General features: G+C 38.8%; 1 protein-coding gene across 7 annotated transcripts in view; it reads left to right on the forward strand.

The window, feature by feature from the left end:
- LOC122986830 (CUB and sushi domain-containing protein 3-like) overlaps window positions 1–27,218 on the forward strand; it is a 235,381-nt gene that overhangs the window by 95,332 nt on the left and 112,831 nt on the right. For all 7 annotated transcript variants that reach the window (XM_044358248.1, XM_044358249.1, XM_044358251.1 and 4 more), the window contains 8 exons: window positions 285–476; window positions 1,936–2,062; window positions 3,225–3,427; window positions 4,934–5,125; window positions 6,746–6,884; window positions 9,230–9,417; window positions 9,828–10,022; window positions 14,206–14,322. In XM_044358248.1, the coding sequence (XP_044214183.1) occupies window positions 285–476; window positions 1,936–2,062; window positions 3,225–3,427; window positions 4,934–5,125; window positions 6,746–6,884; window positions 9,230–9,417; window positions 9,828–10,022; window positions 14,206–14,322 (1,353 nt within the window). The remainder of the gene's footprint in view (window positions 1–284; window positions 477–1,935; window positions 2,063–3,224; window positions 3,428–4,933; window positions 5,126–6,745; window positions 6,885–9,229; window positions 9,418–9,827; window positions 10,023–14,205; window positions 14,323–27,218) is intronic.

Here is a 27,218-nt window from a genome sequence, read left to right on the forward strand (position 1 = left end):
AATCTTTTACTGCCAAGTGATATAATGGGACTGTAAGCCCGGCCCTCATCTGTGCTCAACCGGAAATTAATTCTCAGACCTCAATCAATACCTCTTTACAATACAAATAAATGGGAATATAGCGCTGGTTTACAGAATGGCTGCTCTCCAGTGGACTTAAATGCTGACAAGCTGTCCTGCGTTTGTGTGTGCTCATGGTCTCAACGTTGTATTATCCTTCAACCCATATTCTTAATTCATACCCTCTCCACCTTCTCCTGTGCCTCTCACCTTTACTCATCCAGGTTTTGAGCTATCCCACTGTGATGATCCAGGTGTTCCACAGTTTGGCTTCAAAGTCAGTGACCAAGGTCACTTTGCGGGGAGTGCCATCACGTACGGTTGTGACCAAGGTTACACCCTGCACGGCAGTGGCATACTCAAGTGCATGACTGGGGAGAGAAGGGCATGGGACAACCACCTCCCATCATGTATAGGTAATCCTTTGTCCCTGTGTCAATCTGCTGTCTCATTTTTTAGTCCTAGTCATTCTGTCTTCCAGTCTCTGTCTGTCCGTCTGTCCACCTCTCTCTTTCTGTAGCAGCTTACATTATTATTCAGGCCAGGCACACTGTCAACATTGCTCAGCTAGGTGTTAATCCTAAGGATTTATCCCTACATGATTTCTACTTAATTGAACTGTGTTGAAAGAAAATACCCTGCATGTTATTTTGTAGGAGAATAAAAACAGCTCTGATGTTATTGTGAATCATTGATCTCCCTGTGTGTTCTTGATGTAAAATTAGCTGCATAGTGAAGCAATTTGAATTGCTGTTGAGCTTTCACTGTGTTGCTCTGATTTCTGATTTTTGAATCTGTTTCATTCACAGGCTGTTTAATTTAGATGTTTTAATCCACAAGCCATTGATCAACATTTTTCAAGAAGTAAATGCATAATTATCATAATATTCATATCATATTGAGTCATGGACATGATGTACAGTCTAAGCTGTACTTTCATATTCAGAACATGCCGAGACAGAGAAATGATCAAGCTATTACCTGCATACTGCTGGAGTCTGGAAGGTGTTGTGGAGCGGTGTCTGTTTCTTGACGTCTAGCAGTGATGGATTAGGGTAAAAAATGATTTACAAATTCCGGACGTGTGCAGAATTGCACTTTAAATGTCACTGTGTCCCACTGCCTCTTTCAATGAAACATGAATTTGTTCCTTTTTACGGTAAAAGGGCTTTGGTCTGGTATTGTGGCATGTTCAATACAATCACAAAAAAAACAAAACCTAAATCAGTCTATTGATTAACAGTGCTGGATCACTGAATGGTCAGTATTAAAAGTGCGCTTTGTATCTGTGAGTTGGCTCCCGTCAGGGACTTTTACATTTGCCTGGAGTTATGATACTGATTATAGCGTACCACTGTGGCAATATAAGGCAATTTTATAATGAATTTAGTGCCGTTTGTTCTGTTATATAGATAGCAAAATGATAACCAGGGGAGAGACAACATAGATTAGATGATACAATATTCCTTCAGTCATTAACATTTGTAGCAGTGTCCTCCCTGCAGCGCAAGGCCCAGCCTATATTCTCTGGACACAGTCTTTTTAAAGTTAATTAATGGCATCATTAGCAGACATACAAAACAAGTTTTGCATTCCTGAGTATCACTGGCCAGGCAGGAAGTCTTTGTTGCAGTCCCATTACCTGTTAGCCGAAAAAGAAGATTGTACATTTTCCGCAGAGCTTAAACTGTTGCTCATTAGTCCGCATTGTAGACTCTTAAGCTCCAGTGAGCTTGGACTCTGACAGCCTTTCTTCTGCATTTGCTTTCAACATATGCAGATTTCATTGTGTGAGCATTTTTCTGCATTTCCTATTGTGTGTGTTTGCATTTTTGGAGGTTTTCATGAATTTTGTGTGTGTGTGTATGCATACAGCGGAGTGTGGTGGCAGTTTCAAGGGTGAATCTACAGGGCGTATCCTTTCTCCTGGGTATCCCTTCCCCTATGACAACAACCTGAGGTGCACCTGGACAATTGAGGTCAACTCTGGCAACATTGTCAGGTAACTCCAGTTGCTAATGCACGATCATACAATAGATGCATATTTATGCATATATTGTATATCTGGTATGAATTAAAAAATGTTTGCTATTGTCTTTGTATAGCTCTAGGCTATTTAAAACATTTTAGAGTATCATATTTTTTTTAATATCATAATTAAGATGTGTAATAATTTATTGCATATATGCAAATATGCAAATTGTATTGAGCATCATTACTCATGAAATATGGTGGAGAGGAAAAACAAAGTTGGGCCTTAAATAATTAGTCATATAAAGAAACTAATATATTAGGAATAAGTTCAAATGAACAAAGGCTAGTAGGACACCCAATGGATTTGTGTGATAATAGTAAAGAGAATTTGATTGACGTTATCTGGGGACTAGTTTATACACAAGGAAATTGCCAAGAACTGAACTGATAGGAGTTGATTTAAATACATCTGAAATTAGCTGAGTTCATCGTAATTTGACCTGTCTTCAAAAGACTGAAAAATAAAAATGTTCTTAGGAGATGTTATGAAGTTCAGTTTAAATTCTAAACGTGAAAAATACTCCTCTAAAGCTAAATGTCATCAAGAGAAACAGCCTGCAGCTGCTCCATTAACAATGATTGGGAGAGGGACATTGTAGACACTGTGACAGCACCCAGGGGAATTTTCCTGGGACATTGAAACATTTTTTTTTGGTTGAGAGCTCCGAGTATTACTGTGAAATAAAACCCATTTGGGCTTAGAGGTCGAAGTAAACATGGTATGATTTCATAAAGACAGCCACACATTCTTTGTCAAAAGTGCTGCTCCAGGCCTTGATGAGATTGCAGATAAGTCTGTGCTCTTGTATTTCTAACTCGGGCAGAAATTGATTGATGATACCAAATCTCAACTGAAATGCCCAAAAGCACAGGGACAGTTTCTAGATAGATTTCTCCTTTGAATTCAGTTTAATCTTGCCAAGTTCAGCACCTATTTTGTCTGCCTTCTCAGGAACTTTTGTTTCACTTGTATAAAGAATGCAAAATTCTGTAAATAAACAAAACCATCATTGATTAATTTGACTAAACATCTCAGTCTCAGTGATAATATATTAATGCATCGGTTTGACTTGAACCGACTGAACTGAACTAAAGCCAAAGTAACAGTCTTGTGTGCTCACCTCTCCCAGTCTCCAGTTTCTTGCATTCGACACAGAAGCGTCCCACGACATCCTGAAGGTGTGGGACGGGCCTCCTGAGAATGAAATGTCTCTGAAGGAGGTCAGCGGCTCACTGCTGCCTGAGGGAATCCACTCCACTCTCAACATAGTCACCATTCAGTTCGAGACTGACTTTTATATCACCAAGTCTGGCTTTGCCATCGACTTCTCCAGTGAGTATTTTCTTCCAAATAGATGATATTCCGTACACAGCTGTATACTGTGGTTTGCTTGCTTGTACATCAGTTTTATCACCCAGTTTATATGAAAATGTACAAATATGTCAAGATTGTATACTGTCTGTAAACTGAACATGTCACAACAAATTTGATTAAGTGTTATTTTTTAAATTAACTGTTCCTCTTAATGTGGTGTAGAGATTGTCACTCTGAGAGTCAATAAGTGTGAATCTGAGAACAGTGTCTACAAGGAATATGTTAAAGCACATACTGTCTTGACATCAATTTCAGCATCTGTTCATGTCATGTGGATTTCTCAGCATTTTCTGTAATTATTAACGATGTCTTGATGAGCAGTAAAAGTCGAAGGTATTTCACAGTCTGCTGCTGACAGTCTCCTGTGCAACGTGTGCTGCAGACTGTATACTAATGCAGTCTATACGTTCCGCTGATGATTAGTTTTAAGCACCTGAGCACAGCGGTCCCATAACACTTCATGGAATACCGTGTATGAGGAGTTTGTAAATACTTTCATTTTCTTTAGCGCCGTGGCATGGCGTGTTAATGTAAAAATCAGTTACATGGGATGTTCACTGCATGTGTTTGAAGTCGGGAATCGATTTTGTAGATGCATCCTGCACTTAAATACCCTCTCTTTGCCTCAGGCTAGTAGTTTTCACAACCAAAATAGTAATTCACTTTCTTCCTCTTCTCTGAGTGATAGATGACATATAATAGCAGCAGTATTCTTGCAGGACTTCCCCCAATCAATTCAATGACAAAACACTACTGAAAAATATATTTATATTGGTAATTTTGACTGGTTGTGATTGAGGAAATGTCTCCCATAGCTACAAAACAGAAAAGCCAAATGTTGAACGTGGGTGTGTCAAGTGATACTTCTGCAGCGCTTCTTCACTGACAATAATGGAGAGTGACTAGTGCATAGCTGTTAGAAGAATAACTCTGTAGATAGAGTTACACTCATAATCATCATTGTTCTGTGTAGAATTTAATTTAAGTGTCTCTTTATTGCAATGTGGATTACTTTAATGGATTGTTAGAGATATGAAATCTTTTTTCCATACAAATGTTATCATATCACACCATATGCAATATAATCAACATTGCTTACAAGTGTGTTTTCACTAGATATGTTTTGATTTTGAAAAAAACAACAACAGCACAAAACTGCAATATAAGTAACTGTGTTAAGTCTGTCAATAAAGTCTGTCAATATGGGAATATTTGTAGAATCCATCAGACTACATCATTCTTGTAGCTTTGGGCTGCTGCACAGCTGTGGTTTAGGAAAACAGATTTGAACTGATATCAGTCAGCAATCTTGTCTGTTCTGTAACAGTTTGAGCCACAGTTTCGGCTTGACAGCTGTCTACCATATGATATGAAACTCTCTGCGTGTGTTCGTGTGCTCTCTCCCGCACTCATTGATTTATTGCACATGTGCATTTACCATGTATGTGTGTGTTTGCCCTTCAGGTTCTCTTGCGACAGCCTGCAGAGATCCAGGTATTCCCATGAATGGCAGTCGTAACGGGGAAGGGCGGGAGCCTGGTGACTCGGTGACCTTCTCTTGTGATCCGGGATATGAATTGCAGGGGGAGAGCAGAATCACCTGCATCCAAGTGGAAAATAGATACTACTGGCAACCCAGCCCTCCAAGCTGCATCGGTGAGAGAGAGAGAGAGAGAGAGAGAGATAGTTCGAGTTAGCGAGAGAAGGCGGGATGTGTGGAAGAGATAAAGAGAGGTGTATGGATTGAAGGAGAGAGGGAGAGAGGGAGGGAAGTGTAGGGGATCAGAGTGAAAGAGAAATGGTGAGAGGGAGAGAGAGTTTTTCTATTAACCGGCTGCAGCAGAGACAATAATTCTCTCTCACTGATGTCTTAAAAATATGTGTAGGATAAACAAGACTCTTCAGATATGTTTGAGTCGTTGCCAACTCTTATGTGGACAAATCCACTTCTGTAGCCAGTAAAGACTGAGCACTCTACGGTCTCCCAACACATTGTCTTATTAGCGCTTAACAGCTAATTACTTAACAATGCAATTAGAAATAATTACACTAAGTAGGTCCAAAGAAACTTAGATGTTCTTGAGTTGCTGCCAACTGGTCTAAGGTTTTTTTTGTTTTTTTTTTTTCTGGCCAGGAAAGAGCTACACATTTGTAGGTCTCACAATGCAATTACAGGATCACACAACTCAGCATAATGTAATGACACAAGAAGCAAATCTGTGTGAGTGAAACCCTGATGTAAATGTCAGCTATCCTTATACTCCTTAAGTGGTACCACACCAAATTAAGGCAACAGACTCATCAGCGTGTTACTAACACTTCTTCAGAGTGAAACATGACAGCTGCTAGTTTATCAAACTCACAAATGACAAGAAAAGATTTTTGTGAGGCTTTGGGATTTTAGCACCAAAAAAGAATCCCCTGACATGCTGAGGCACTAAGAAAATGTCATTAAAGAAATCACAGAAATATAATCCATCCATTTAAGTCTCAGACCAGAAATTTCCATATTTATTAATTGATTTTTTGAAATTGTATTAATATCTTGTTAGTGTCATGTCTGCTTCATCTTTGTAGTCTCAATGAGATCTCCAGGAGTCAAGTAGCAATAATAGTTGAGAGCATTATCAAGATAATGTCATAACGGAGGAATAGATTTCACCAAGATTTTCATCATCTGTGGCATTTGGAGTGTTTAAAGAATAACTGGAGAAACTGATAGCAGTTGTCATCAAACAGAGATTCATATTTTTGCCTGAATATATTATATATGCTTACCTGAAATGTATAACTACCACGTTTGTGTGTGTGTGTGTGTGTGTGTGTGTGTGTGTGTGTGTGTGTGTGTGTGTGTGTGTGTGTGTGTGTGTGTGTGTGTGTGTGTGTGTGTGTGAGTGTGTTCAGCTGACCTGGTGAACACTAAAACACTTTCTGGTCTTTATGCCTTGGTAATGCCAGGGTCTGAAAATAGCAGTTGTTATCACAACTTTGGGAAAACAATGGTCTAGTCCTCCTCATGCCCAGGCTTTTAGCCTTATGTTACTGCAGTACCTGATGGTTGTTGCTGATGGAGGTCGACAAAGGTTATGGAATTTGAGTCAGTTATATTTTATGACCTACAGATGCTCTTTCTTTTGCACATTTATCTTAAACGAAATTCAGCTCATCTAAAGATGTTTGCAGCAGGTCAGGGACATTGAATGTCTTTCTTTGTCGTTACTGTGTGCATCTTTCTCATCTATCTCTTCCTTTTTAAATTCCTTTTTTATTCTCAAGCTCCTTGTGGTGGGAATGTGACTGGATCTTCAGGATTCATCCTCTCTCCCAACTACCCACACCCCTACCCGCACAGCAAAGACTGTGACTGGCTCATTGCTGTCCACTCAGACTATGTCATTTCCTTGGCTTTCATCAGGTAATGTGAGCTACTGTAATATACATTTTACTTTATTTCATGGGATTTAGGTGTGGACAGTAGGGACATGTCCCTACTAATGTCAAAGTGTTGCTGAATTGTCCCTACCAATATTTTTACCAATCATAGAACCATCTTGCCTGTGCAGAGTTTCCAGGTTTGTGTGTTTTCTGCAAAAAGTTACGATAAAGAGTGAAAAAACAGATGGGAGTTACTCAACTTCATTACCTGGCAACCCTCAATTTCAAACTGTGTTACGCATTGTGGACTAGCTGCAGCCGACAGCAGCAGCAGCAGTAGTGGAGTCAGTGAACTGTGGAGGATCTGAAGCCGTTAGTATTTACAGTTTAAAGCTCACAGATTTGAAAACAACTTCACTGGGCAAAACTAAGATCAGTCAGTTGATATTATATTTAAATTTCAGGTGTTAACTAATTTGTGATCATTGCTCAGACATGTCATTTAATTAAACAACTCAATTACTGTGGGTGATAGTGCCTCTCAGAGTGAATTCAGGTCCTTTTTAAAGAGGGACCAAAGTGTCACTGACAGCTCAGCTTAAGTAATAAAATTGTTCTGCATTTAATCCAAACATTAATCTTCTTTTGAATTAGTGGGAGAGATATTAACTATTTAATGCCATCCCTCCCTTTTCAAAGAATGGATCAGGAGCAGAGGTATTATTGCATATATATCATGAAGACATGAACATTATTCATAAGGTACATTAGCCATAGCTTGTCCAACCCATCTGTTTGTGACTGTCAGGTATCATTTGATGAAAATCCTGTCAGCAGCAGCCTGACCAGCACAGAAATGCACAGATATTTGAGCTGCAGCCTCTCAGGTGATGTCACAGTGAAAGATCTAGTCATGAGTTAGTTGCTTTAATTAGTTGCTTTGACTGAGTTCATAAAGCAAAACAAAACTAAAAAATGGATTTTTGGTAACAGTGGATGTCTTAATGGCTAGATGAAATGTAAAAAAGAGTTACACAGTTGCATACTTTGCATTTTAAAACACAGGATTTTAAAACATTGTTTATATGATTGAAGTTATTTAAAACAATTATTAGAAAAGGAAATCCAAGAATTTAAGGTTTCTGCAGGATATGAACAGTGGCTCAGGTCTTTTTTTAAAAAACTGAAGACATTGGGAAAAAAAACCAGTGTTGTCCCTTAAGTACATGGTCCAGTAGCTTACAAGATGAAGCTTTCCCTCAGCCTGTGGTATGTTTGTAACCTACCTGAAACAGAATGGAGTCAGTTCTCAGTGGATGCACAGTGGCTCAGGTTGTGCCATGGAATTGCTTGTTTTCTGTGGTGGAACCAACTATAACATCATAGTATTGAGCAAAGTTGGCCATGTGTGTTAAGCAAAGAACCTAAGTTTGAGTCCAGGTGTGTTGGGAGATAGTGAAAAAGCATTTGTACTTCTACAGATGCCTTGAGGGCAGGTATTGCTGCCACTCTGCTGAAATGTGGTGAAATAAGATTTCTGGATGAATACTCTATATTCCAGGAAGAGTTGTGATATGAGTGCAGCTCATTTCCTATGCTGAATGATATTCAGACTGTAAGCTTTACATTATTAATTGCAATCTAAGCATGTAGCAGCAAGACTGGCAAAGCTAGAAGGGCCTGAGGGCAGTCTTAGTGTTGACTGTTGAATATTATTTTTTTAGTCATTTCTGTAGGGCGAAAGAAGGAGCGTTTGCTCTTTCTGCACTCCCGCCCACTTTGCTGCTTCGTGAGGTGAAGGAGAGAAAATCACCAAGTTTTTTTTTTGTTTTTTTTTTTTTTCCACAACTTTGTCCTTCAAAACAAACATCTAATAGAGTTAGCACAATGCCGCTTTCTCTCCTGGGAATGCCAAATGAAAGGATGGAGTTATGATTTTAAATTGGAGTTGCCTTGATCCAACTCAAATGCAATTATCTCCAAGCTATTTACATTTTTGTCATAAACCACGCTCATTATTTTGAAAACAAATGCTCCTCTCTCTCTCACTGCGGCATGTGATTTGATATACAGCGCTACGATATGAAACGATCTTTTCACACTGCATTGCCATTGCCGTCTGGGAAGATTTTGTGCCACCGCAGTGTCACAACAATTTAATCTCTTTTCACCTCTTGGGGGAGATATCTTTTTTTATCTCTTTGTCTGGAGATGCAAAACAAATCACTTGGCATGACTCACTTCTAGCACTGCGGTGCACACTCTCATTTTGAAACCCTAATGCATTCTAAATCTCTCATACAATCTGTAAAATCTGGTGGTTAAGACTTGGCAAAATAATAACTGTTTTATCTCTCATTTGTCTGTTTCTTTCACTTGTCACAGCTTCAGCATTGAGCCCAACTATGATTTCTTGTATATCTACGATGGACCAGACAGCAGCGCTCATCTGATTGGCAGTTTCCAAGACAGTAAACTTCCTGAGAAGATCGAGAGCACTTCCAACTTCATGTACTTGGCATTTCGTAGCGACGGCTCTGTGAGCTACACCGGCTTTCATTTGGAATACAAAGGTACTTAAAGGCCTGTGCAAGTGGGATTCTATAAAATTTTCACTGAATATGTTTCTGTATTACAGCAAGGAATTAAGTTATATATACTGTATATATAAATAAATTAGATTATAATCTCTTTGAAGTATGCTATTGTGCACATCTGCTTTTCTAATGTTGATACCAGTTATGAGAATAGCCTCCGATTCAAACTTATCCATTTCCACCATGTTTATCTCTGCTGATATAATACTTTTTAATAACACAGTTAAATACCAAATTTAAATAAAGATGAATAAATACATAAACAAAGTTAATAAAGAAACCCTAGCAGCCTGTATCAATATTTATACCTCATTCTGCTCAATTTGAAAGCCCTTTCATTTTTGACAGTTGTCACTGTTCTAAAAGCTTTGCTCTTTGATTGGCAGCAAAACTGCGGGAGGCCTGTTTTGATCCAGGGAATGTGATGAATGGCACTAGAATGGGCACTGACTACAAGCTGGGATCTATGGTGACATTCCACTGTGAGGCTGGATACCTGCTGCAGGGCTACTCCACTCTGACGTGTGTCATGGGCAACAGCAAGAGACCAGAGTGGGACAGAGCCAAACCAAGCTGTCAAGGTGAGAGGCAGCATTTTGACAATAACAGAAGGCCTGAGTAGTAGAGAACTACACTCCAGCTGTTTTGGTCAATATCTGATACTATGTGATACCAGGACTGTGCTGTGTAAAAATAAGCTGAACTGTGGCGGACACTCCTCTTATGAAATGCAAGGAAATTTAACTCAGAGTAGAGAATTCTATGTTATTGATGCACAGCACTTAAATCATTGTAGATCCATTGTCAGTTTTCAACTGTATACTGTGGCTGCAAATAAAATGAAAAACTTGTGTAGAGAACAGTAGTTCAGCACTAGTGAAACAGCTATGAGTTAATGTCAGAAATGTCACTGTGATGTATAAGAACAATTTAGTGTCTCTAACCTGGTGGAGTTGTTAGAAAAACAGAACAGAAGGGAGGTCAGATTGCAATACCATTAAAATGACTTCAGTGTCCCAAAACACAGCTAAACTATGTCTTGAATGGATGGCCATTCCCAAAAAAACACACTGTGTTTTTTGACATCCTCAAGAGGTTAATGACATCAATTTGTACAAATGTGAGAAGCTTAATATTATGTTTTCTTCATGTATCTTTAAACCTGTAGACAATTTTTTACTTGCGCTTTACTGTCTTGACTTTTGCCACTTTTGCTCTTACTATGTTCAAATTGTACCCACTGTTGGGTTTGTGTTAATAAGGATAATCTGATAATGCCTTGTTCTAGTGTTACTAACACGTGTCTAAATTACAACCTTCAGTTTCATTTAATCTAAACAGTGTAATATCGGCTGGAAACAAAAAAGCATTGTTAACACATTCATGATATGCACGGCCCCAACTTCACAGGAAGTGAGGCAACCTTTATGGTAGGGCAAAATAAAATAACCTAATTAACTGAAGGGTAAAAGCCACAGTATTTGATTGGTATATAGACTCTAACTGGTCTACAACATTTGTTAGTTGAGACACTTTTATAAAGTCTTGACATAAACTGGTTGAGAAAATAGTCAATTTCATAGTTGTTAGAATGTTATAGTTTTACAACTGAATAGTATATTGCAAATAAAATAATATACCAATAATTCATTGTTTATTATTCACAGCTAGATCTACAGTGTAGGTATTTCACAGAGCTTTGCAGTATCAGTGATCACAGTGTCAAGGACAGAATTGAGAAAAGATTTGAGGAGTTTCAAGATAACTATCCAGAACCTCTCCTCTCCGTAGCTTTACACCGTTTTTAATATTCCTCAACGTATTTAATCTGCCAAGAGTGAATTAAAATTCAGCTCTCGTTTTCAGCAGTGGGGAATAGAGGCACCTTCTCTTACACCAGGGACCTATTACTTCTACAGTTGGCACCTGTGTAACTTCACTGAACAGCCCAGGGGTTATGTGCTTTACCAAAGGGTCCATCAGCAACTATCCATTAAGTATTTTCACTTTGAGACCAAATTTCAACTGATGACTTAACAGTCTTAAGGCTAAATCTAATCGCTTCAGCTGCCTCAACATATGACTAGCTCTTCTAGCTCTTGTTCTTTAACATTATTTAGCAATTAGCTCAAGTTGATGATATATCCCAAACAAGCAAAACATAATGTTGATCAAAAAAGTCAGTAAGCACAAAAGAGACTCATTCTAACTGAGCGCTTTGTTGTTGAATGCTATGTTGGATATCCACAATCACACTTTAATTAAAAAAAATGCTGAAAATGATGTCTGTTTAACCATTTCCTGTAATCAAATATAATATACTTTATGTACAAAAGATTTGCATTTCAGAATAAGGATTACATCTTAACTAGAGCCAGGACAATACATTGGCAGGCTTACATTATTGGCTGAAATGATCTTATCACAGAAATATCAGTATGGGTACATATGTTGATCGATATCAAATGTTTTTTTTATTTTGTGTATTTATGTAAAAAAAAATCAGATATATCTATTGTTTTTTTCCCTGGCTTGACAGTGTGCATAAAGCTCAAAAATCAATTTTTCCAATTTTTTCTTTTAATTTCCATCGAATCCACTCTCTGTCTATATTTTAGCATCTCAAACATTTACCCCTCAGTACATTAGATTTGTTCTACTGTGCTGTAACTGCTCCATCAGCTCCCGTGACTGTCTAAATGAAGTGGACTGCAGGGCCTGGTCAATATCATTCAAATGTAATCCATTTAAAATCTAAAAAAACATTGTTACCACTTTATTTGCAGCTGCCTCTCTGTTTGAAATCGTACAGCATTGTCAGGTTTTTAAGGACACATATTTTGCTTGAAATGTTTTGATTGTGAAGATAATCTGAGCTCTCTTGAAGTTCAACCTAATACAGTGACATATTATATGGCAAATGGTGTGTTAATATCATCACATATAGATTTCAATAATAACTCACTTTTTTTCTTTTTATTCCTACCCTTCAGTCTGTTACAGTTCACTGAAGGATTTTAAGTTTTACATTGTGCCAACTTCTCCTTAGCTCTACACTCACTTGTCAGAATGAAACCATTAAAGCTTATCTTGAGAATCCCTTCCTTCCCTTAGTGCTGCTCTCACCTGCTGTAGATTGACAGTTCAGTGTGCCCCCCCTTCCCACTAACAATATTCTCAAATTCCTCAACCACCACAGCACCATGGCTCCCATCCTGTATGACAAATCAACTTGAATCAGAATCCCACTTGCTGTCGTCACATATATTTGATTACATGCCTCTTGCTACTCCAACAACTAAACACGGATAAATTGCTGATCCATCTTTCTACATTAGCGCCTCTGCTCCCTTTTTTTTCATCTTCTCCTGTGCTGCTCAATGAAACAGCAGTGACATGTGCATTGTGTGGGCCACAGGGGGTTCAGAGCAGCTGGTTGACAGCTTCCCTCCGACAAATGAGTGTGTGTTTGTTTACAGTCGAGGCTCCCCCACCTGACGGCTTGTCCGTAAGGTCTGAGGCAACTGCGTTAGAGGGCCTCTTGGCAAATTAGGCACATCATTAACAGCTTAAAGGCAGAATGAGTAGGATTTCTCAGTTGCAGTTTGTAAACACAACATTCAAAGTTAGCCTCATCCTCCCCAGCTCAACGACACCAGAGGCGCTATCCTCCAGTGCTGCGTAATGCCACTATGTTTTCACAGACTCTGCACCCTGCACGCTGTTATTGGCTGGGGGCTACACACACCCACTGCCCAAAGGCTGACATCCAGAAACGTCACGAACACAGCAAAATAAGAAAATACAGGCAAAGGGCAGAATCTCTGCAGATATAGACACCGACACTTCTAGTGAGTCACAAGTGATGATTGAGAGGGATTATTTATGTATGAGTTCATACATTGTTTTTTAGGAAAGTCCTACTCATTCGGCCTTTAAGACTTGACGCAGGAACAGGACAGACCACAGTTTATATTAATGCACCTAGTTGCCAGTTGAACCTCTGCTGACACTATGATGGTGGTGCAAGTAAAAGTTTGTGAGATACAAACATGCAGAGGTATAATTTTAGTTTAGTTTTTGAGGACAGGGTTTGGAATCCTCCTGGATGGTGCCTGTATACCTTACTACTGCTTTAGCAGCACAAACCCCATAATGCATATTACAACATGGCTTGTATATTTTTTTAATTATTAGAATTACAACAATTTCAAGTTTTTTTAATAATAATCTATCAACTTTAAAACAAGAGAAACTGGACTTCCTGACTGAAAGCCTCTTTCAGCTGAAGAGTTGCTTGTGAGTCTCGCAAAACATGCTGCCGGGTGATATGGCCTGATTAAAGTTGCTGGCGTGCGGAACTTTTGTGATGGTGTGTTTTGTTGATTGATGGTGTTTTTATATATTTTGAAGGCAAAAAATACTTTTCCTCACTGGTTGTGTCCCTCTTGGGTTTTAACCCTGTAAACACAACTCAGGCTTCCTTTTCTGTCTGTTTGCAGGTCAGTTTCCCTTTGAAAATGTTCCCAAAGTGTTTCTCAAATGTCAAATTATTTTGGTCAAAATTATATTTGTCAGCAGCTCAAAGTTCAAAGGTGACTTTTCATCTCATTTTGTGATATGAACTGCTTACCTTTACACTTGTGCCAGTTAAAATGAATTTGCTGATTGTATCTTATTGCCTTCTTTCCCCAGGTATTGTAAGCTGGTTGTTTCACATTTGTAAATTGTGCTTCTCTGTTGCTTCCCTTCCTGTCTCCACAGCTCCCTGCGGAGGTCACTTCACAGGTTCAGAGGGAACTGTGCTGTCCCCAAACTACCCACATAATTACACCAAAGGCCAGAGCTGTGTATATGACATCTTTGTCCCGGGTGACTTTGGTAAGCATTTCAAGCATTATTTCCAGTGAGTTGCAGAAAAGTCCATTTAGTTCCTGCTCATGTAGCGCAGATATCCAGGAATATTTTTACTTCAAACATGTAGCAGGAAGAGGAGGCTGGTTTCTGCAAAAGTTAATGATGAGGATAGAGAATAGTGTGTAGGTGTAAGTGAAGGGCTTACTCTCAAAGCTGGTCATAGGTAACAGAGTACTACCAAACAAAGTACTCAGACTTGCATAAATTTGTGTTTCATGCATATTAGTGTTTTGTAAGTTTGAATTGGTATGTTTGATGGTTGCAGTCATTGACACTCAGGTTACTGTAAATACGTTTCTGCTGCTGGATCAATATTCAATCTCTGTATACTTTCTTCATATCTGACAACTGAATTGGCCCATTTATAACACAAGTGAACTCAGTAAAGGCCACTGGTATACATGTTAGATTTCTATACCAACACCGCTGCACCTCTTCTGGCTGCTCCCCACTCTGATGCGTGAGTTGAAACACCACCTGAAGAATGGCAGTGTTTTGGGCTCTAGCAAGAGGCGTGAAATCAGAATAGGACCAGGCTGAACTAAAATTGATTGTGTTGACATGAAAAATTCTCTGTACTGTAGGCAATGGAGAGGAAGGTCAAGCCTGGGAGTGCTGTGGGAAGCAGACAGAGCTAGCAAATTCACAGGTCTCAGTTTATCTAAGCGCCTCTGTATATACATAATTCAACAAAGATCTCTAGAAGACCTTGATGCGCCCCTTCTCAATATTCCATGTTGGTCATAAAGAGCTGCCGAAATCGTAGGCAGAGGTTTTTATTCAGTAAAGCCCCTTGCTTATGAAACACAGATTAATCCCCTGTGTGATGATCCAGCCCGACAGTGTACATCCTCTGTTGCCATCTTCCACTGCTCATGGAGTCCAGGAACCCACAGGTTTTTTTTTCTATAAATATTGCATACAAATGCAGCCTTTGCTTAAACTGCCTGCAAAAGCTTAATGGAGTGTGGAAGTCGCCAAGCAACATTCCCACCTGGGCCTGCGGATTTATTCCAAGGAGTGCAGACACAGAGGCTATTGAAAAGTCCCACTGATGATGAAAAAGATTGCTGTGGCGTGGCTTGAGGGTAATATATTCTGAGTAGTAGTATAACAAAGCAACTGGGACTCACAGCTTGGGTAGAGCAAATTGAAAATGTTGGAACTACAACATTACTATGAACACTACTATGATTTAACAAGAAATTCTAAATTTCCTAAATTAAACCATGTGCCCTTCATTTCACTAGTAATATTTGAATCTTTCATATAGAAGCTCAAGCCAGAACACTAAATGTCCTTGCACTGACATCACATCCCTAGTGGTGTGAAACAAGTTGTCTGCAGTTTTTCGCTGTAAGGACAATTAACAAAACTGATCTTATTTGCATATGTAGGTGCCTTTAGAAAACTGAACACTGACTTGTAATACAGTATACAGTATATTATTTTATTATTTTAACTGAATTAGGACATTTTACTAATATTGAGTTAAATTACATTTACAATATGGCCAAGCATTATATACTGTGTTAGATCCAAAACATTATTTTTTTTAATCTTTTGATTGAACTGTATAGAGAGAAATTATTTTTCACTGATGCAGCTTGGCAGTTGAGTCTAGCCTATAGGCAGTGTGATAGCAGAGATCACATTTCAGTGTATAGTATACAGGTAATTGAAATTACCTTAGGGAGTATGAAATGTGTGTCTTAATCTGTCCCTTATATGACCAATTGCATACCATAAGCCTTCAACACATCGTATCAGCCTGGTTGAACTGGCAGGAAAAGCTCACTTGGAAATATCATGTCATGACACTGGTCCAATGACCTTAGAGTTTTACTCCAGGGGGGAGGCGTTGCAGTGTTATGTGGATGTATGTCTTTTGCTGTCAAGGTGTAGCTGCGGGGGTTTAGACAGACCTTGGTATAGATATAAGTATTGTAAAATGATTCTGAATAGTTGAAGTATGTTGTAAGCACACTGTGTTACATCTCAGAAAAGAATGGGAAGCAGTCCACTTAAAATCAATTAAACCATGTGCTCTTCATGTTTATTATGAGAATATTATAATAAACTTAGTGCCAGTACACTGCCTGACATTATGTTTGACTGATGGTTGCCAGATTGGCAAGCAGCCATAAGCTGTTAAATCCCAGAATGAAAACTATGTTTAAATTGTTCAGAATCATAAAATGTTTTTCACTAAAGGTAAGTGGCCTAGCATTATTAATAATACAAAATAAAATTTACAGTGATAGACAGATATTTCTCAAATTGGACTGCATATTTACAAGGTAGCCTCATGAATTATTGGGGTAAATTGCATTAGGGAAAATCATTATGTTCTATACACTAAGCCTGACCAGATCTGTACTTTATCAGTGTTTGTCAGATGACAGCTATATTTGATCTGGAAATGGAGAAAACAAGGCAAGACTGGAAAGTGTTGGGCATATTTGAGGAAATAATGAACACTTTTGAGAGGGTTTTCTAGGATAACCTAGATTTCATGTCACTGTCTACAATGTCATGTTCCCAGGTCTTGACAGTTATATCTTAGAGTATTATTACAGGTTGTGAAAAAAGAGGACTCTTCCTTCAATTTTCAGCTTTGCCATTTGTGATCAGGAGTGTCAGTTAGTAAGTCACTTAGTTTTGGTTGTTTTTACATTTGGTTCTCTTGTTGCTTGTGCACATGGCTCAAGCAGTGACTGTACACTCTACAAGAGTAAAGAAAAAGCTTTTTCTTGGATAGACGATTCTACACCAATGGTGAGGAATTTAGCAATCTTTTTTTGCTGTAGTTTGTTTTTAAGTAACAGTAAGAAGCTGGTTGCCAACCAGGTGGTGGGCAGCCAGACCAAACCAAATAATTGATAGCGGTCCAAATCTAGTTGCACAGAGCAACTTGCAACTTAACAGCTGTTATGGCCAAACCCTGCAGTGCAAACCATCACCTTATGCAGGACTTTGATTTTCTTTTTTTCTTTTCTTTTTATAATAAGATTTTTGCATACATACATACAGTACAGGACCAATGCTGACGTCATAATCCGCCACATTTCCTTTTCTTTGTTTTGTCTTCTGCTGCTGGTTTGCCTAAAAGCACAGGTTTACACAGCGTGTTTTAAGATTCTTTAACAGGTTGAAAGGTAGCTTAAAAAGTATGGGGAATGTTTATACATGTGTTGGATGTTGGCAGATTTTTTGTTTAGTGTGATAATAATACAGTTTGTATAGATTTACTGTATTATTACCCAAGCTGTCATGGTTTCTGTCTGGATAACTAAACAAATACTGTGGATAGGTACATACCTCTCTGTATGTGTTTTCCTTTGGACCTCATTTTGCCATGCTACCTTTTGCAGCTGATACTTACATAATGAATGCACATAATGCCTGAAGCATCGCCTCAGTCATACAAATCATTTTGTGTCTTTTTACAAGTCCTACATGACAGACGGTATATTTACAATTTGTTTATCTGGTTTGTTCTCTTATCCTTACAGATTTAGAAGTGCATACATGTTAACATATGCATTTATGTACTGTATCCCAGTTATTGATCATAAAAATGATCAGAAAAAAAGAGCTGGCAGCAGACACCAGTGCTTAAAACACAATGTGAGCAAAGTTGTCGTCTTAAAAAGTCATAAAAAAAAGCTTTACATTCATTTGTGAGCCATCATTTCTTGGTACCTCAGCAGTTATTCAGCTCTGTGCATAGCTTATTTTACTTTGCACCATTCAGATATCATTAAGGTACAACGTTCATCTGTCTTGCCCTTTAATGTTTAATTATTCTGTCAGAAATAATGGTTGTAGTCATATTTCAAACAATCTCTGCTTCTTCCTTAAAGAGATGAATTATTCATGGCACTCAACCTTCGCCTTGGGCACTGCTTGTAAACATACTGACATACACTGCCCCACAGGAATTCACTCTTGTTTACACCAAGTTCAGTGGCCAGTGTATAACTTTTTTTGGTTCCATACTTCCAGCAGAGTATGGTAAGGAAACTGACGGGCAACATATTTTGACAAGATAAAATCCCACATGTGCAGGCGCACAGGAAAAATGAAATTAAAAGAAACAAGTGGACGTACACTTATCTTTGACAAATATTCAAAACTATTCTTCTATAAAAAACTTTAAATTGATTTTTTTTATTGTAAGTTTTTATGGTTTGCATTTAGCCTCAAGGATTTGTTTGCTCTGTGCTGTCTCCTTTGTGAATGTGATTTTTTCTTTTTTCTTTTTTGCAAAGCAAAGCGTGCTCTTTTTTGGTTTGAGTTGGATGATGCAACTATTCCCAATGAGATGTAGAAACCCACATCTATATTCACTCCAAAGATAATTTACTTTGTAGATAACCTTTGAAATCAACTCTGGATATAAAAATCTTTTCAAAAACGAGATGATTGTCAGAGTCTTAAGTTGAAAATCGAGGCTATCTGCTAATGCTTTCCTTGTAACTTGTAGCAGTAGTATCACTGTATTAACCTAACTCTAACTCTAACTCTGGTCCAAATTTTTGAAGTAAATGGAATAACCAACATAATTGTGGTTAACTTTGCAAAAGTTGTATTTCATCCTATGGTAGTGTCTCACTGGAAGGATGCTTATAATGAATCATTGGTGAATTCGATTTCATAGACACAACATTCACTCACCTCTGCCCTAGGCTTTTTATGGCTCCAGTGTATGAGTCTATATAATACTAACAACAACATATGCATAATGGTTGCCACAGAATGTGTCAGGAGGCGAGACAGGAGCACTGACAGATTGCAGTAATAAATCTGGGCTGTAACAAGATGGACAGAGAATGAGTGAGAGAGACTGTGGAGACTGCAAGAGGTAAAGGGAGTGAGTCTAACTCTGAGAAAGAGGCACATAGATCTTGGCTCAGTGTGGAAGTCTCAGAGAGAACAAGTTCGATGGAGAGGGTGATAATGAGAGAGAGAATTATAATGAGTGAGACAGGGAATGAGACAGAGGGAGAGAGAACTGAGGGCTGCTGAGAACGATTATAAAAACGTTGACCCTGGGGGCTGATTGTTGACTCATCAGTGATGTTCGCTGGAGAGTAAGATTATGCCTGGGGCCACCTCAGTACATGACTTGCTACATCCCACACAAAAACCATTACCTTGTCTGTCTGCTTCAGCTTACAGTGTATACACTAGACAGAATGTGATTAACCCAATATGAACTGTACGCTGTTTTCCGGCCCTACATTGACTTGTGATGCATTTTTGCTATAAGGCTCCACAGGTGCACGTCTGTGGATATGTAATTAGAGAGTCTGCCTCTGTCAGATTTGAGTGTGTCGAGCACACAGTTTACTGCATTGACTGGATTTGACAACCTGTGGTTTTCAAGTTGATGAGATTCTGGGTACCCATTGTGTCAGTGCAGTGGCTTGTGCTAGTTGTCAGATACGCCCCCTAAAGAGTTCTGTATGCTGTTCCAAGAGTCAACAAGTAAAAGTGATGATAAAGACCCTAGCAAAAAAAAAAAAAAATAAGTAACTAAAAGTGGAGAAAGAGTGCAGCAACTAAAAGAAGTCAGTTATACATCCTTGTCCTCTTTTTCCCCCTTTCTTCTCTCTTGAAGTGACCAATACTTACAGCCTTCAATCCACAGAGGGAGCTTTTACCCAAGATAGAAGCTTAATGCACTGTATGCAGCTTGTGCCAAGGTGCAGCCACATAGTCCCTGCCAAAAGGGCTGATGCAATTTCACTGTGATAATGGGTCATTAAAAATATATATGTCTGTGCTGTCATACAATCCCTCTGGTTTCTGTAAATGAGGCTTGTGTATGCTGTCAGAGCCCAGAATCTCAGAAGGCCTGTGCCGCCACAAAGCAAAGACGACAGGTACCTACTCCATAATTCATAGCCAGAAGGACAAACATATGCTGCCATTTTCCTTACCTTTCACTGTTGCCTGTGCTGTGAGTGTCTTTAGTATCTTATCTGGGCTTTGTGCATATTTTGCGTTAAAGCACATGTAGCTAATGCAGCGGCGGTGGGTAAAAAAAATGGGGTTGCATTCCATTCCAGTTACATTAGTGGTGTCCTGAGCTATTGCTTTTCACAGCATGGCCCAATGATAGCTTACTAGAGTGGGCGTGTACCAGTAGAAACTTCTGTTTCCTACCTATTCAATTTCTGCAATCATGGCCATATAGCTTGACAGACCAAAAATGTTCTTGTTAAATATGACTCAATTGCAAACAGATTGTAGTGTAGAGGAAAGTGGTTATTAACACATAAGCAGTTCACAAACAAAACAAACGGAGAAAAAAAGGATATCAGTGTAATGTCAGCTATTAGACCATCAGTGGTCATATATCACAGACAATAAGTTTGAATCCACCTGTTTCCAGTGCACATGAATTTGCAGTTTAAAAAAAATATTTTTGTTTTTGTCTGATTCAGTAAGTCAGGGCTCGAATCCCATTGCAGACTCAGTCAATACATATATATATAGCTAATAGGCACTGATAGTGCATCAGGCATACAAACAGCATCAAGCAATAAAAAAAAAAAAATCTCAGTAAAATCAGAAAGCAGAACATCATCATCATAAACATTATTAACATAGGGGAAAGGCAACAGGGTCCAACGCACCCTTTTAATCATGGCAGTGTACTAAAGCCATCAGTGCTCTGCTCGCACTTTTGTTGCATGCCTGCTGCCACAAGCTATGCCACTGCTGCAGCTGTTCATATAGCACTTCAAAAGCTCCACCTCCAACCCCAGCATCCACCCGTAGGCTGTGAGTCCCCTAGGGGGGGGAAGTTAGTATCATCACTCCCCACTCCCTGCTGTGCTGAGTTTGATGTTTCCTTGTGGGGAGCGTCAAGGTCAGAGCCTAGACGCCAAACATTAATGCTATACATATTCTACATTTACATAATAATCTATTTCACATGAGTTGGCTGACTGTAGCCACTTAGCCTTGAATATTTCATCCAAAATCCTGCATTTCGGCTGACAGTGTCAGATATCCATCGTCTGATACAGCTGAAATGCAGAATTTTTACATGACATTTCCTTAACTCAATACATGATAATCAGACAAGCATTCATGTTATTGTTTTTTTGCAGTGTTTTCTTGCATTGGTAGCAGTAACCTCAGCTGGAAACCAACCCAAGAAGTTGGTCTGTCAAGTTGAATATTTTTAACAATTTAAGCATTTGAAACAAGCACATGCCATCCAGGGTTCCTGCTGCCTTTAAGTGGGATTCATTCAGCAAAAGAGGAACATGTTGCTTTGCCAGTCACAACAGCACACTGTCCACAGTTAATATGTATGTATGTATGCTGTATGGCATCATTTTGTGGATTTAAGTTAAGAGTAAGCATATTTAGTACATAAGCAGGAGTTATCGTAACTAGAGTTACTAATACTGTAGATATCATGATGCAGATATATTGCAAAGATGTGTTTTTAAACCTTTAACTTAAGAGTGGCTTTTCTCTCTCCATCCATTTTTCTATGTGCTCTTTTTTTGCAAGAAACACTGTAATGGTGATTTATTTTTAGTAAGATTTAATGGCTTGGCACTTCAATCCTCCACTTGTTTGTGTACAATGTGCTACGTAAATTAATTTGACCACAAAGTCTTGAGTCATCCTGAGGTATTTGTATGCGGATAGCATGAGGAAACCATATGAATCCTTGTTTTGAGGCAACAGTGATAATCTTTTAGCCCCTACCTGTGACAAAGTAGCACTACTGATAAACAAAACCCAAAGGCAATTTAGGAGCAGGTTGGTTTGTTCACATTAAATAGCAACAAAGAAAAAAAAAATACAACAGGCATTACAGATTTCTGCAGTTCATCAAGGATCCCTAGCAAAAACACAGTCTCAGTAACATACTGTAGATGCATAGTTACTGGTGAGCATTATACATGTATGTCTCTCAAATTAGCATGAATATTTTTGTACAGCGAGAGTCTTAGTGTTTGACAGCTCCTCAGTAACACATGTTTAACAAGATATAAATGAACAGCATTTCTCTCTTGCAACCAGTTCATGCACCGTATGAGCAAGATAATACACTGGAGAGGATCTCAACCTTACGTTCTGAAATTTCCTGCCTTGCTGGCATACATGAGTTGTAGGATAATCCATCAACTACATACACAGACCACTGAAAACACTCAACAGACAAGTGATCTAGTGGGTGATGTTCATTCGTTCTGTAGGAGAAAGATCAAATAGCAGCGGGGTGAGAGACGGAGACTGAAAGAGCCTTTCTAAGATTATGACATTTGTCTTCCCTGCTGTATTGTAACGATCCTATCTGCAGCACATGCCCTTGTCTTTGACAGGGGAAGGACTCCATCCCAAAAGCAGAAAAGATAAAGAAGCCAGATGAAAACTGAAAAGTGCAGCCAAAGTTTATAGCGAAGGGGCAATAACGTTAAGCCAATCAGATACGTTATCTATTCTCCTGCCTCTTCTGCTCTTGTTTTCTCTGTATACAGGAGGTCTTATGTTTTTGTTTTCTCTGAGACTGTCCCAACCTTTAACAGAACAGCTTTTTTTCTTAGCTTTTAAACAGTTAGGTTACACATGTCAGTGAAACCTGGGAAGTTCATTGTCATATTGTCTGGTGTGTACAATATGTTCTCAGGTCTGATTTTGGTCAAATAGAGTCAGCCTCAAAACACTCGTCTTATCTGATCTCAGTAATGAGTAACTTTGAGGAAAAACAAGCCATTTGGACCAAATGGTTATTCATCATCAGTCCAAACTTTGTTGCTGAAACAATTCTGGACTGAAAGTGCTGTCTCCATGGAACTGGGAATCTCTGTGGGCTAGATTTACCTATATCTTTGCGCCAGTTTCTCAGGCCTCAAACACATACTATATTTATATATCAAGGTTTCCACCAGTGTTATATTGTATAAAAGTCCAATGGCCCATCGGGCCTGAGTTGACCCTCTGCCGGGCTGAGCATTGGGGAATTTAAAAAAAAAAGTATTTTAATATGTTTTCTAAACTGTAGCGTACTGAGCTGTACATAGCAAGTGTGGGGTCGAGAGAGAAACTGTATTTGTGACGGTGAGGCTGCAGTGCAGTGTGTGTACAGTTCAGGCTATTTGTCAGTGTATGAATACTACAACTCCTTAAGACCCAAGCCAAGTTCCCATGTCTTGCTTGTTTCTTCTGAAAAGAAACACCGAGACCCAGCGAGACGTTAGAGCAGCTGCTCGCTAACAGCTATGTGTGTTTACAACAGAGAGCAGGAGGGAGGACAGATGTCTCACTCTGCTACTCTGTGCTGCCACTCTGCTGAGTCACAGAGCAGACACTTTCAGTTTATAATTGTAGAGTCCGTCGTCCGACTAAGTATTGATAACGCGCTTAATACTTCACAAATTAGAATTTTTTTATTTGATGAACGTGGGTGCTGATACATGAAAATGAACTAATTGGGTTTTATATATATAAACAAAACAGTGGTTGGGAAGTAATATAATCAGTGTGTGCCTGTATATCACACAGTAACACATGGTAAAATGTTTTGCTCAGGAACGCATGTGCATTTAAAGGAGAACCACGCAAATAATAGGTGAAGTTAATAGCAGTTGATTATGTAATCCACTGAATTTACTAATGTCAGTTATTTTACGAGCCACAAGGAAGGCTGTGTTAGGGAAAAAGAACATGCATCAAATAAAAGCTTGTATGTAACCAAAAGGAAAAAAAAAGATTATTTCAAACAAAAATTAAGCAATTAGTCTTAATTAACATAATATCTGATACTGTAACTATAACACAAACAAATAGGAGACTTGACCCTCTACAGGCTCCAGCTTAACTTTTTTTTTTGTGGATTGGGTATCGGTGACAACGGGCCAATCTGGTGTTGGATACCAGTATTTTAATAGATAACAATTCAGTTAATTTATATCTATGTATTTATGTGTTACATTTTGTTTTACAAACTTAGAAAAGCAATGTTTAAGTGAAGCCTGATGTTGCCTTACTCATAAAAGGAGGATCCCAGTCTCTTCCACTCAGTGAGGCATACAGCTTATTAATTAAACACTGGTTTTGGATCGGTACTTGGTATCAGCCGATACCCAAAGCCCAGGTATCTCTATCGGGACTTAAAAAGTCAGATCGGTGCATCCCTGTCAATTAATATCCTTTTGTGTCCCATGAACGTGTTTATTACCTCTAAATGTATTATTAATGAAGTACATGCTAAAAAATTATTATATAATATAAGTTATAGGTAATATTTTGAGTAGTAGCCCAGCATTTTCTCTCAGGTGAAGTTGGCTAAGGCAGATATTTTGGAATTAAGATCACTATGTTAACATTTCTTTCCTGAGCTTAGTGATGTTAAAGAAATCTGACTTCTGAAGTGTGTCTATGAGCTCGCCGTCACTCGCAGAATGTGTCTGGAGGGCAGTCCCAAGCGCAGTCCAGGAGCTGACTGCATAATGAACTGCTGTTTTAGTAAATGAGATGGTGAATACGCACAGGTTAGCGCAACATTATTTTATTTATTTTTAGTTAATCTGGCCCACAATTTATTTAACATTTATTTATAGAGGGTAGGTTGGCTGAGTATACATGCTGGTAAACTGCAATTATAACAATAAGATAGTGTTATTAATAAAATAACATAGACATATAAACACCTCTTTGCAGTTTTGCACACACAGCGATCTTGTAATATGTTAGATGTATTTGGTTTTGGCAAATAAAATCACAAAACTCTCGTTGAACAGAGAAGTGGATAGGCTTGCCTACACAGGAAACGTTTCAGTTATTTTTTTTTCAGTAACACTAAATTTTAACCTTTTCTTTTTGTAGCTTATAGCATTCAAAAATTGAGAAACAAGGTTGAAAATGTCAGGCAAAGCTGTTGGAATAGCCAGTATGAATGGTGGATTCCTGTTGCCAGGTAGGCACGGTGCAGGCTGGTTGTCATGGTGTAACAGTGTGAGGATGTTTTCTCGGCGCACATAACTCACCTTAATACTATTTGAGAACACCATTCAGACACCACAACAACATTGTTACTGACCAGGTGCATCCATTCATTGCCACAGTCTACACTTTTTCAAATGGATACTTCCAGCAAGATAACAAGCCTTGTCACAAAGCACTCATCATCCCAAAATGGTTCCACAAACATGACAGTGATTTTAATTTACTTCACTTCCCTGCACTTTCTCCAGATCCTAGCTCAATAGAGCACCTTTGAGATGTGATGGCAAGGGATTTTCACAGTGTGAATGTGCTAGCAAATGTCTGCAGGAACTGTGTGTATTGAGTCAGAATGAACCAAGAAGTGGGAACCATCACGTTGTTGAATCTATGCCTCAAAGAATTTAGGCTGCTTTGAAGCAAAAGTCTTTTACGTAATACTAGCTAGGTTTATCTTATCAAGTGAATATAAAGCGTTCACTGTATATGACTGTGGTCTTCTTATAATTCCTCCCTTTACTGTAAATGACTCTAATGTATGACCATCCATCTTTTCTTGATTGCTTTAATCACATGATTAATTTAAACAGCCCCCTGAATCCATTAATGTCTGGCAGAAACCTCCAAGGATGGTAGACACCATCGCGACCTTTTGTCAGATTTTTTAAAATGACTGCCTTCAAAATGAGGAAAATTAGATTATCATCACATGAGAGTAAGATTAACCTGTAATTGTACATTTTTGCATTATCTAAGCCCAGCAGGCATAGTGGTATGAGATACAAGAATGCACTAATATCAGGATCTAATACCCAAAGAGGTATGGAAATGAGATTGGAGAGACTTAACTGCTTTGGGATAATTCAAGGTGAAGATTCGGGCATGAAAATGTTGTCCATTGTCCAAGTGCATTGTGTTATACTACCATGACTAGACCCAGAGGACAAAAGATTCATCATAGTCCTGCATAAATTAGGTAACAAGTTTACAATGATTTATTGACTTAATATGTGGACGTGATTACAGCAAAGGAGCAGATTGGAGTCATGCATGGCTGGATTTAGATTAGAGGCAGAAATGAGCGACACTGTACTTGTGAGAGTGTGTATACGTGCGCTGGTGTTTGAGTCTGTGTGTGTGTGTGTGTGTGTGTGTGAGAGTGTTGGCAAAGCAGGGGAGTGCAGCCTATTCAATAAGCACGGTGTTGGTATGCTAATACCACAGCAGTGAGCTGTCCCTAAGGGTAAAATCATCTCTTATTCAGACTGGTTCAGCCATAGGCATTCTCACTTCTCAACAGATAAAGAAACAGGGCTGCGTGTGCTGCTCTGTGTGACAGCACCTTTTTCTGTGTACATGTGTGCTTGTGGATTTGTAATTTTTTTTTTTTTTTTTTTTTTTTGCTTGTTTTGAGTTTCCTTTTCATTTTTTCTGTGGCTGCTCTGTGTTCAGTCTGTCATGTCACATAGTAGAAGTAATAATGCACCCATAGAAATAAAAATTGTTACGCCTACCTCCGCATTCCCTCCTTCCTGCTTGCTCCATGCATTCAGCACTGTTTTTTGATCAGCTTGTTGGCGGTCAGTCCAAACCATCGTCTCTTGGGACATAAGGTGAAGGATTGCTTCCAGTGGCTGTTAGGGGGCAGTTTCTTACTCGGCTTCTCATTCTTTTTCTGTCTGTGTCTGTCTTACGTAGTTATGTGGCAGGTATAATGGTTTTACAGTGCTACACTATGAGGCTACATACCGGAGGAGATCCGTTCTGCTACAAAGTGAAAATGACAGGAAGCTGTTCCATAATTCATAGCCAGAAGGACAAGCATATGCTGCCATTTTTTACCTTTAGCTGTTGCCTCTGTTACCAGTGTTTTTTATACG

This window comes from Thunnus albacares, chromosome 8, assembly GCF_914725855.1.
Source record: "Thunnus albacares chromosome 8, fThuAlb1.1, whole genome shotgun sequence".
Taxonomy (NCBI): domain Eukaryota; kingdom Metazoa; phylum Chordata; class Actinopteri; order Scombriformes; family Scombridae; genus Thunnus; species Thunnus albacares.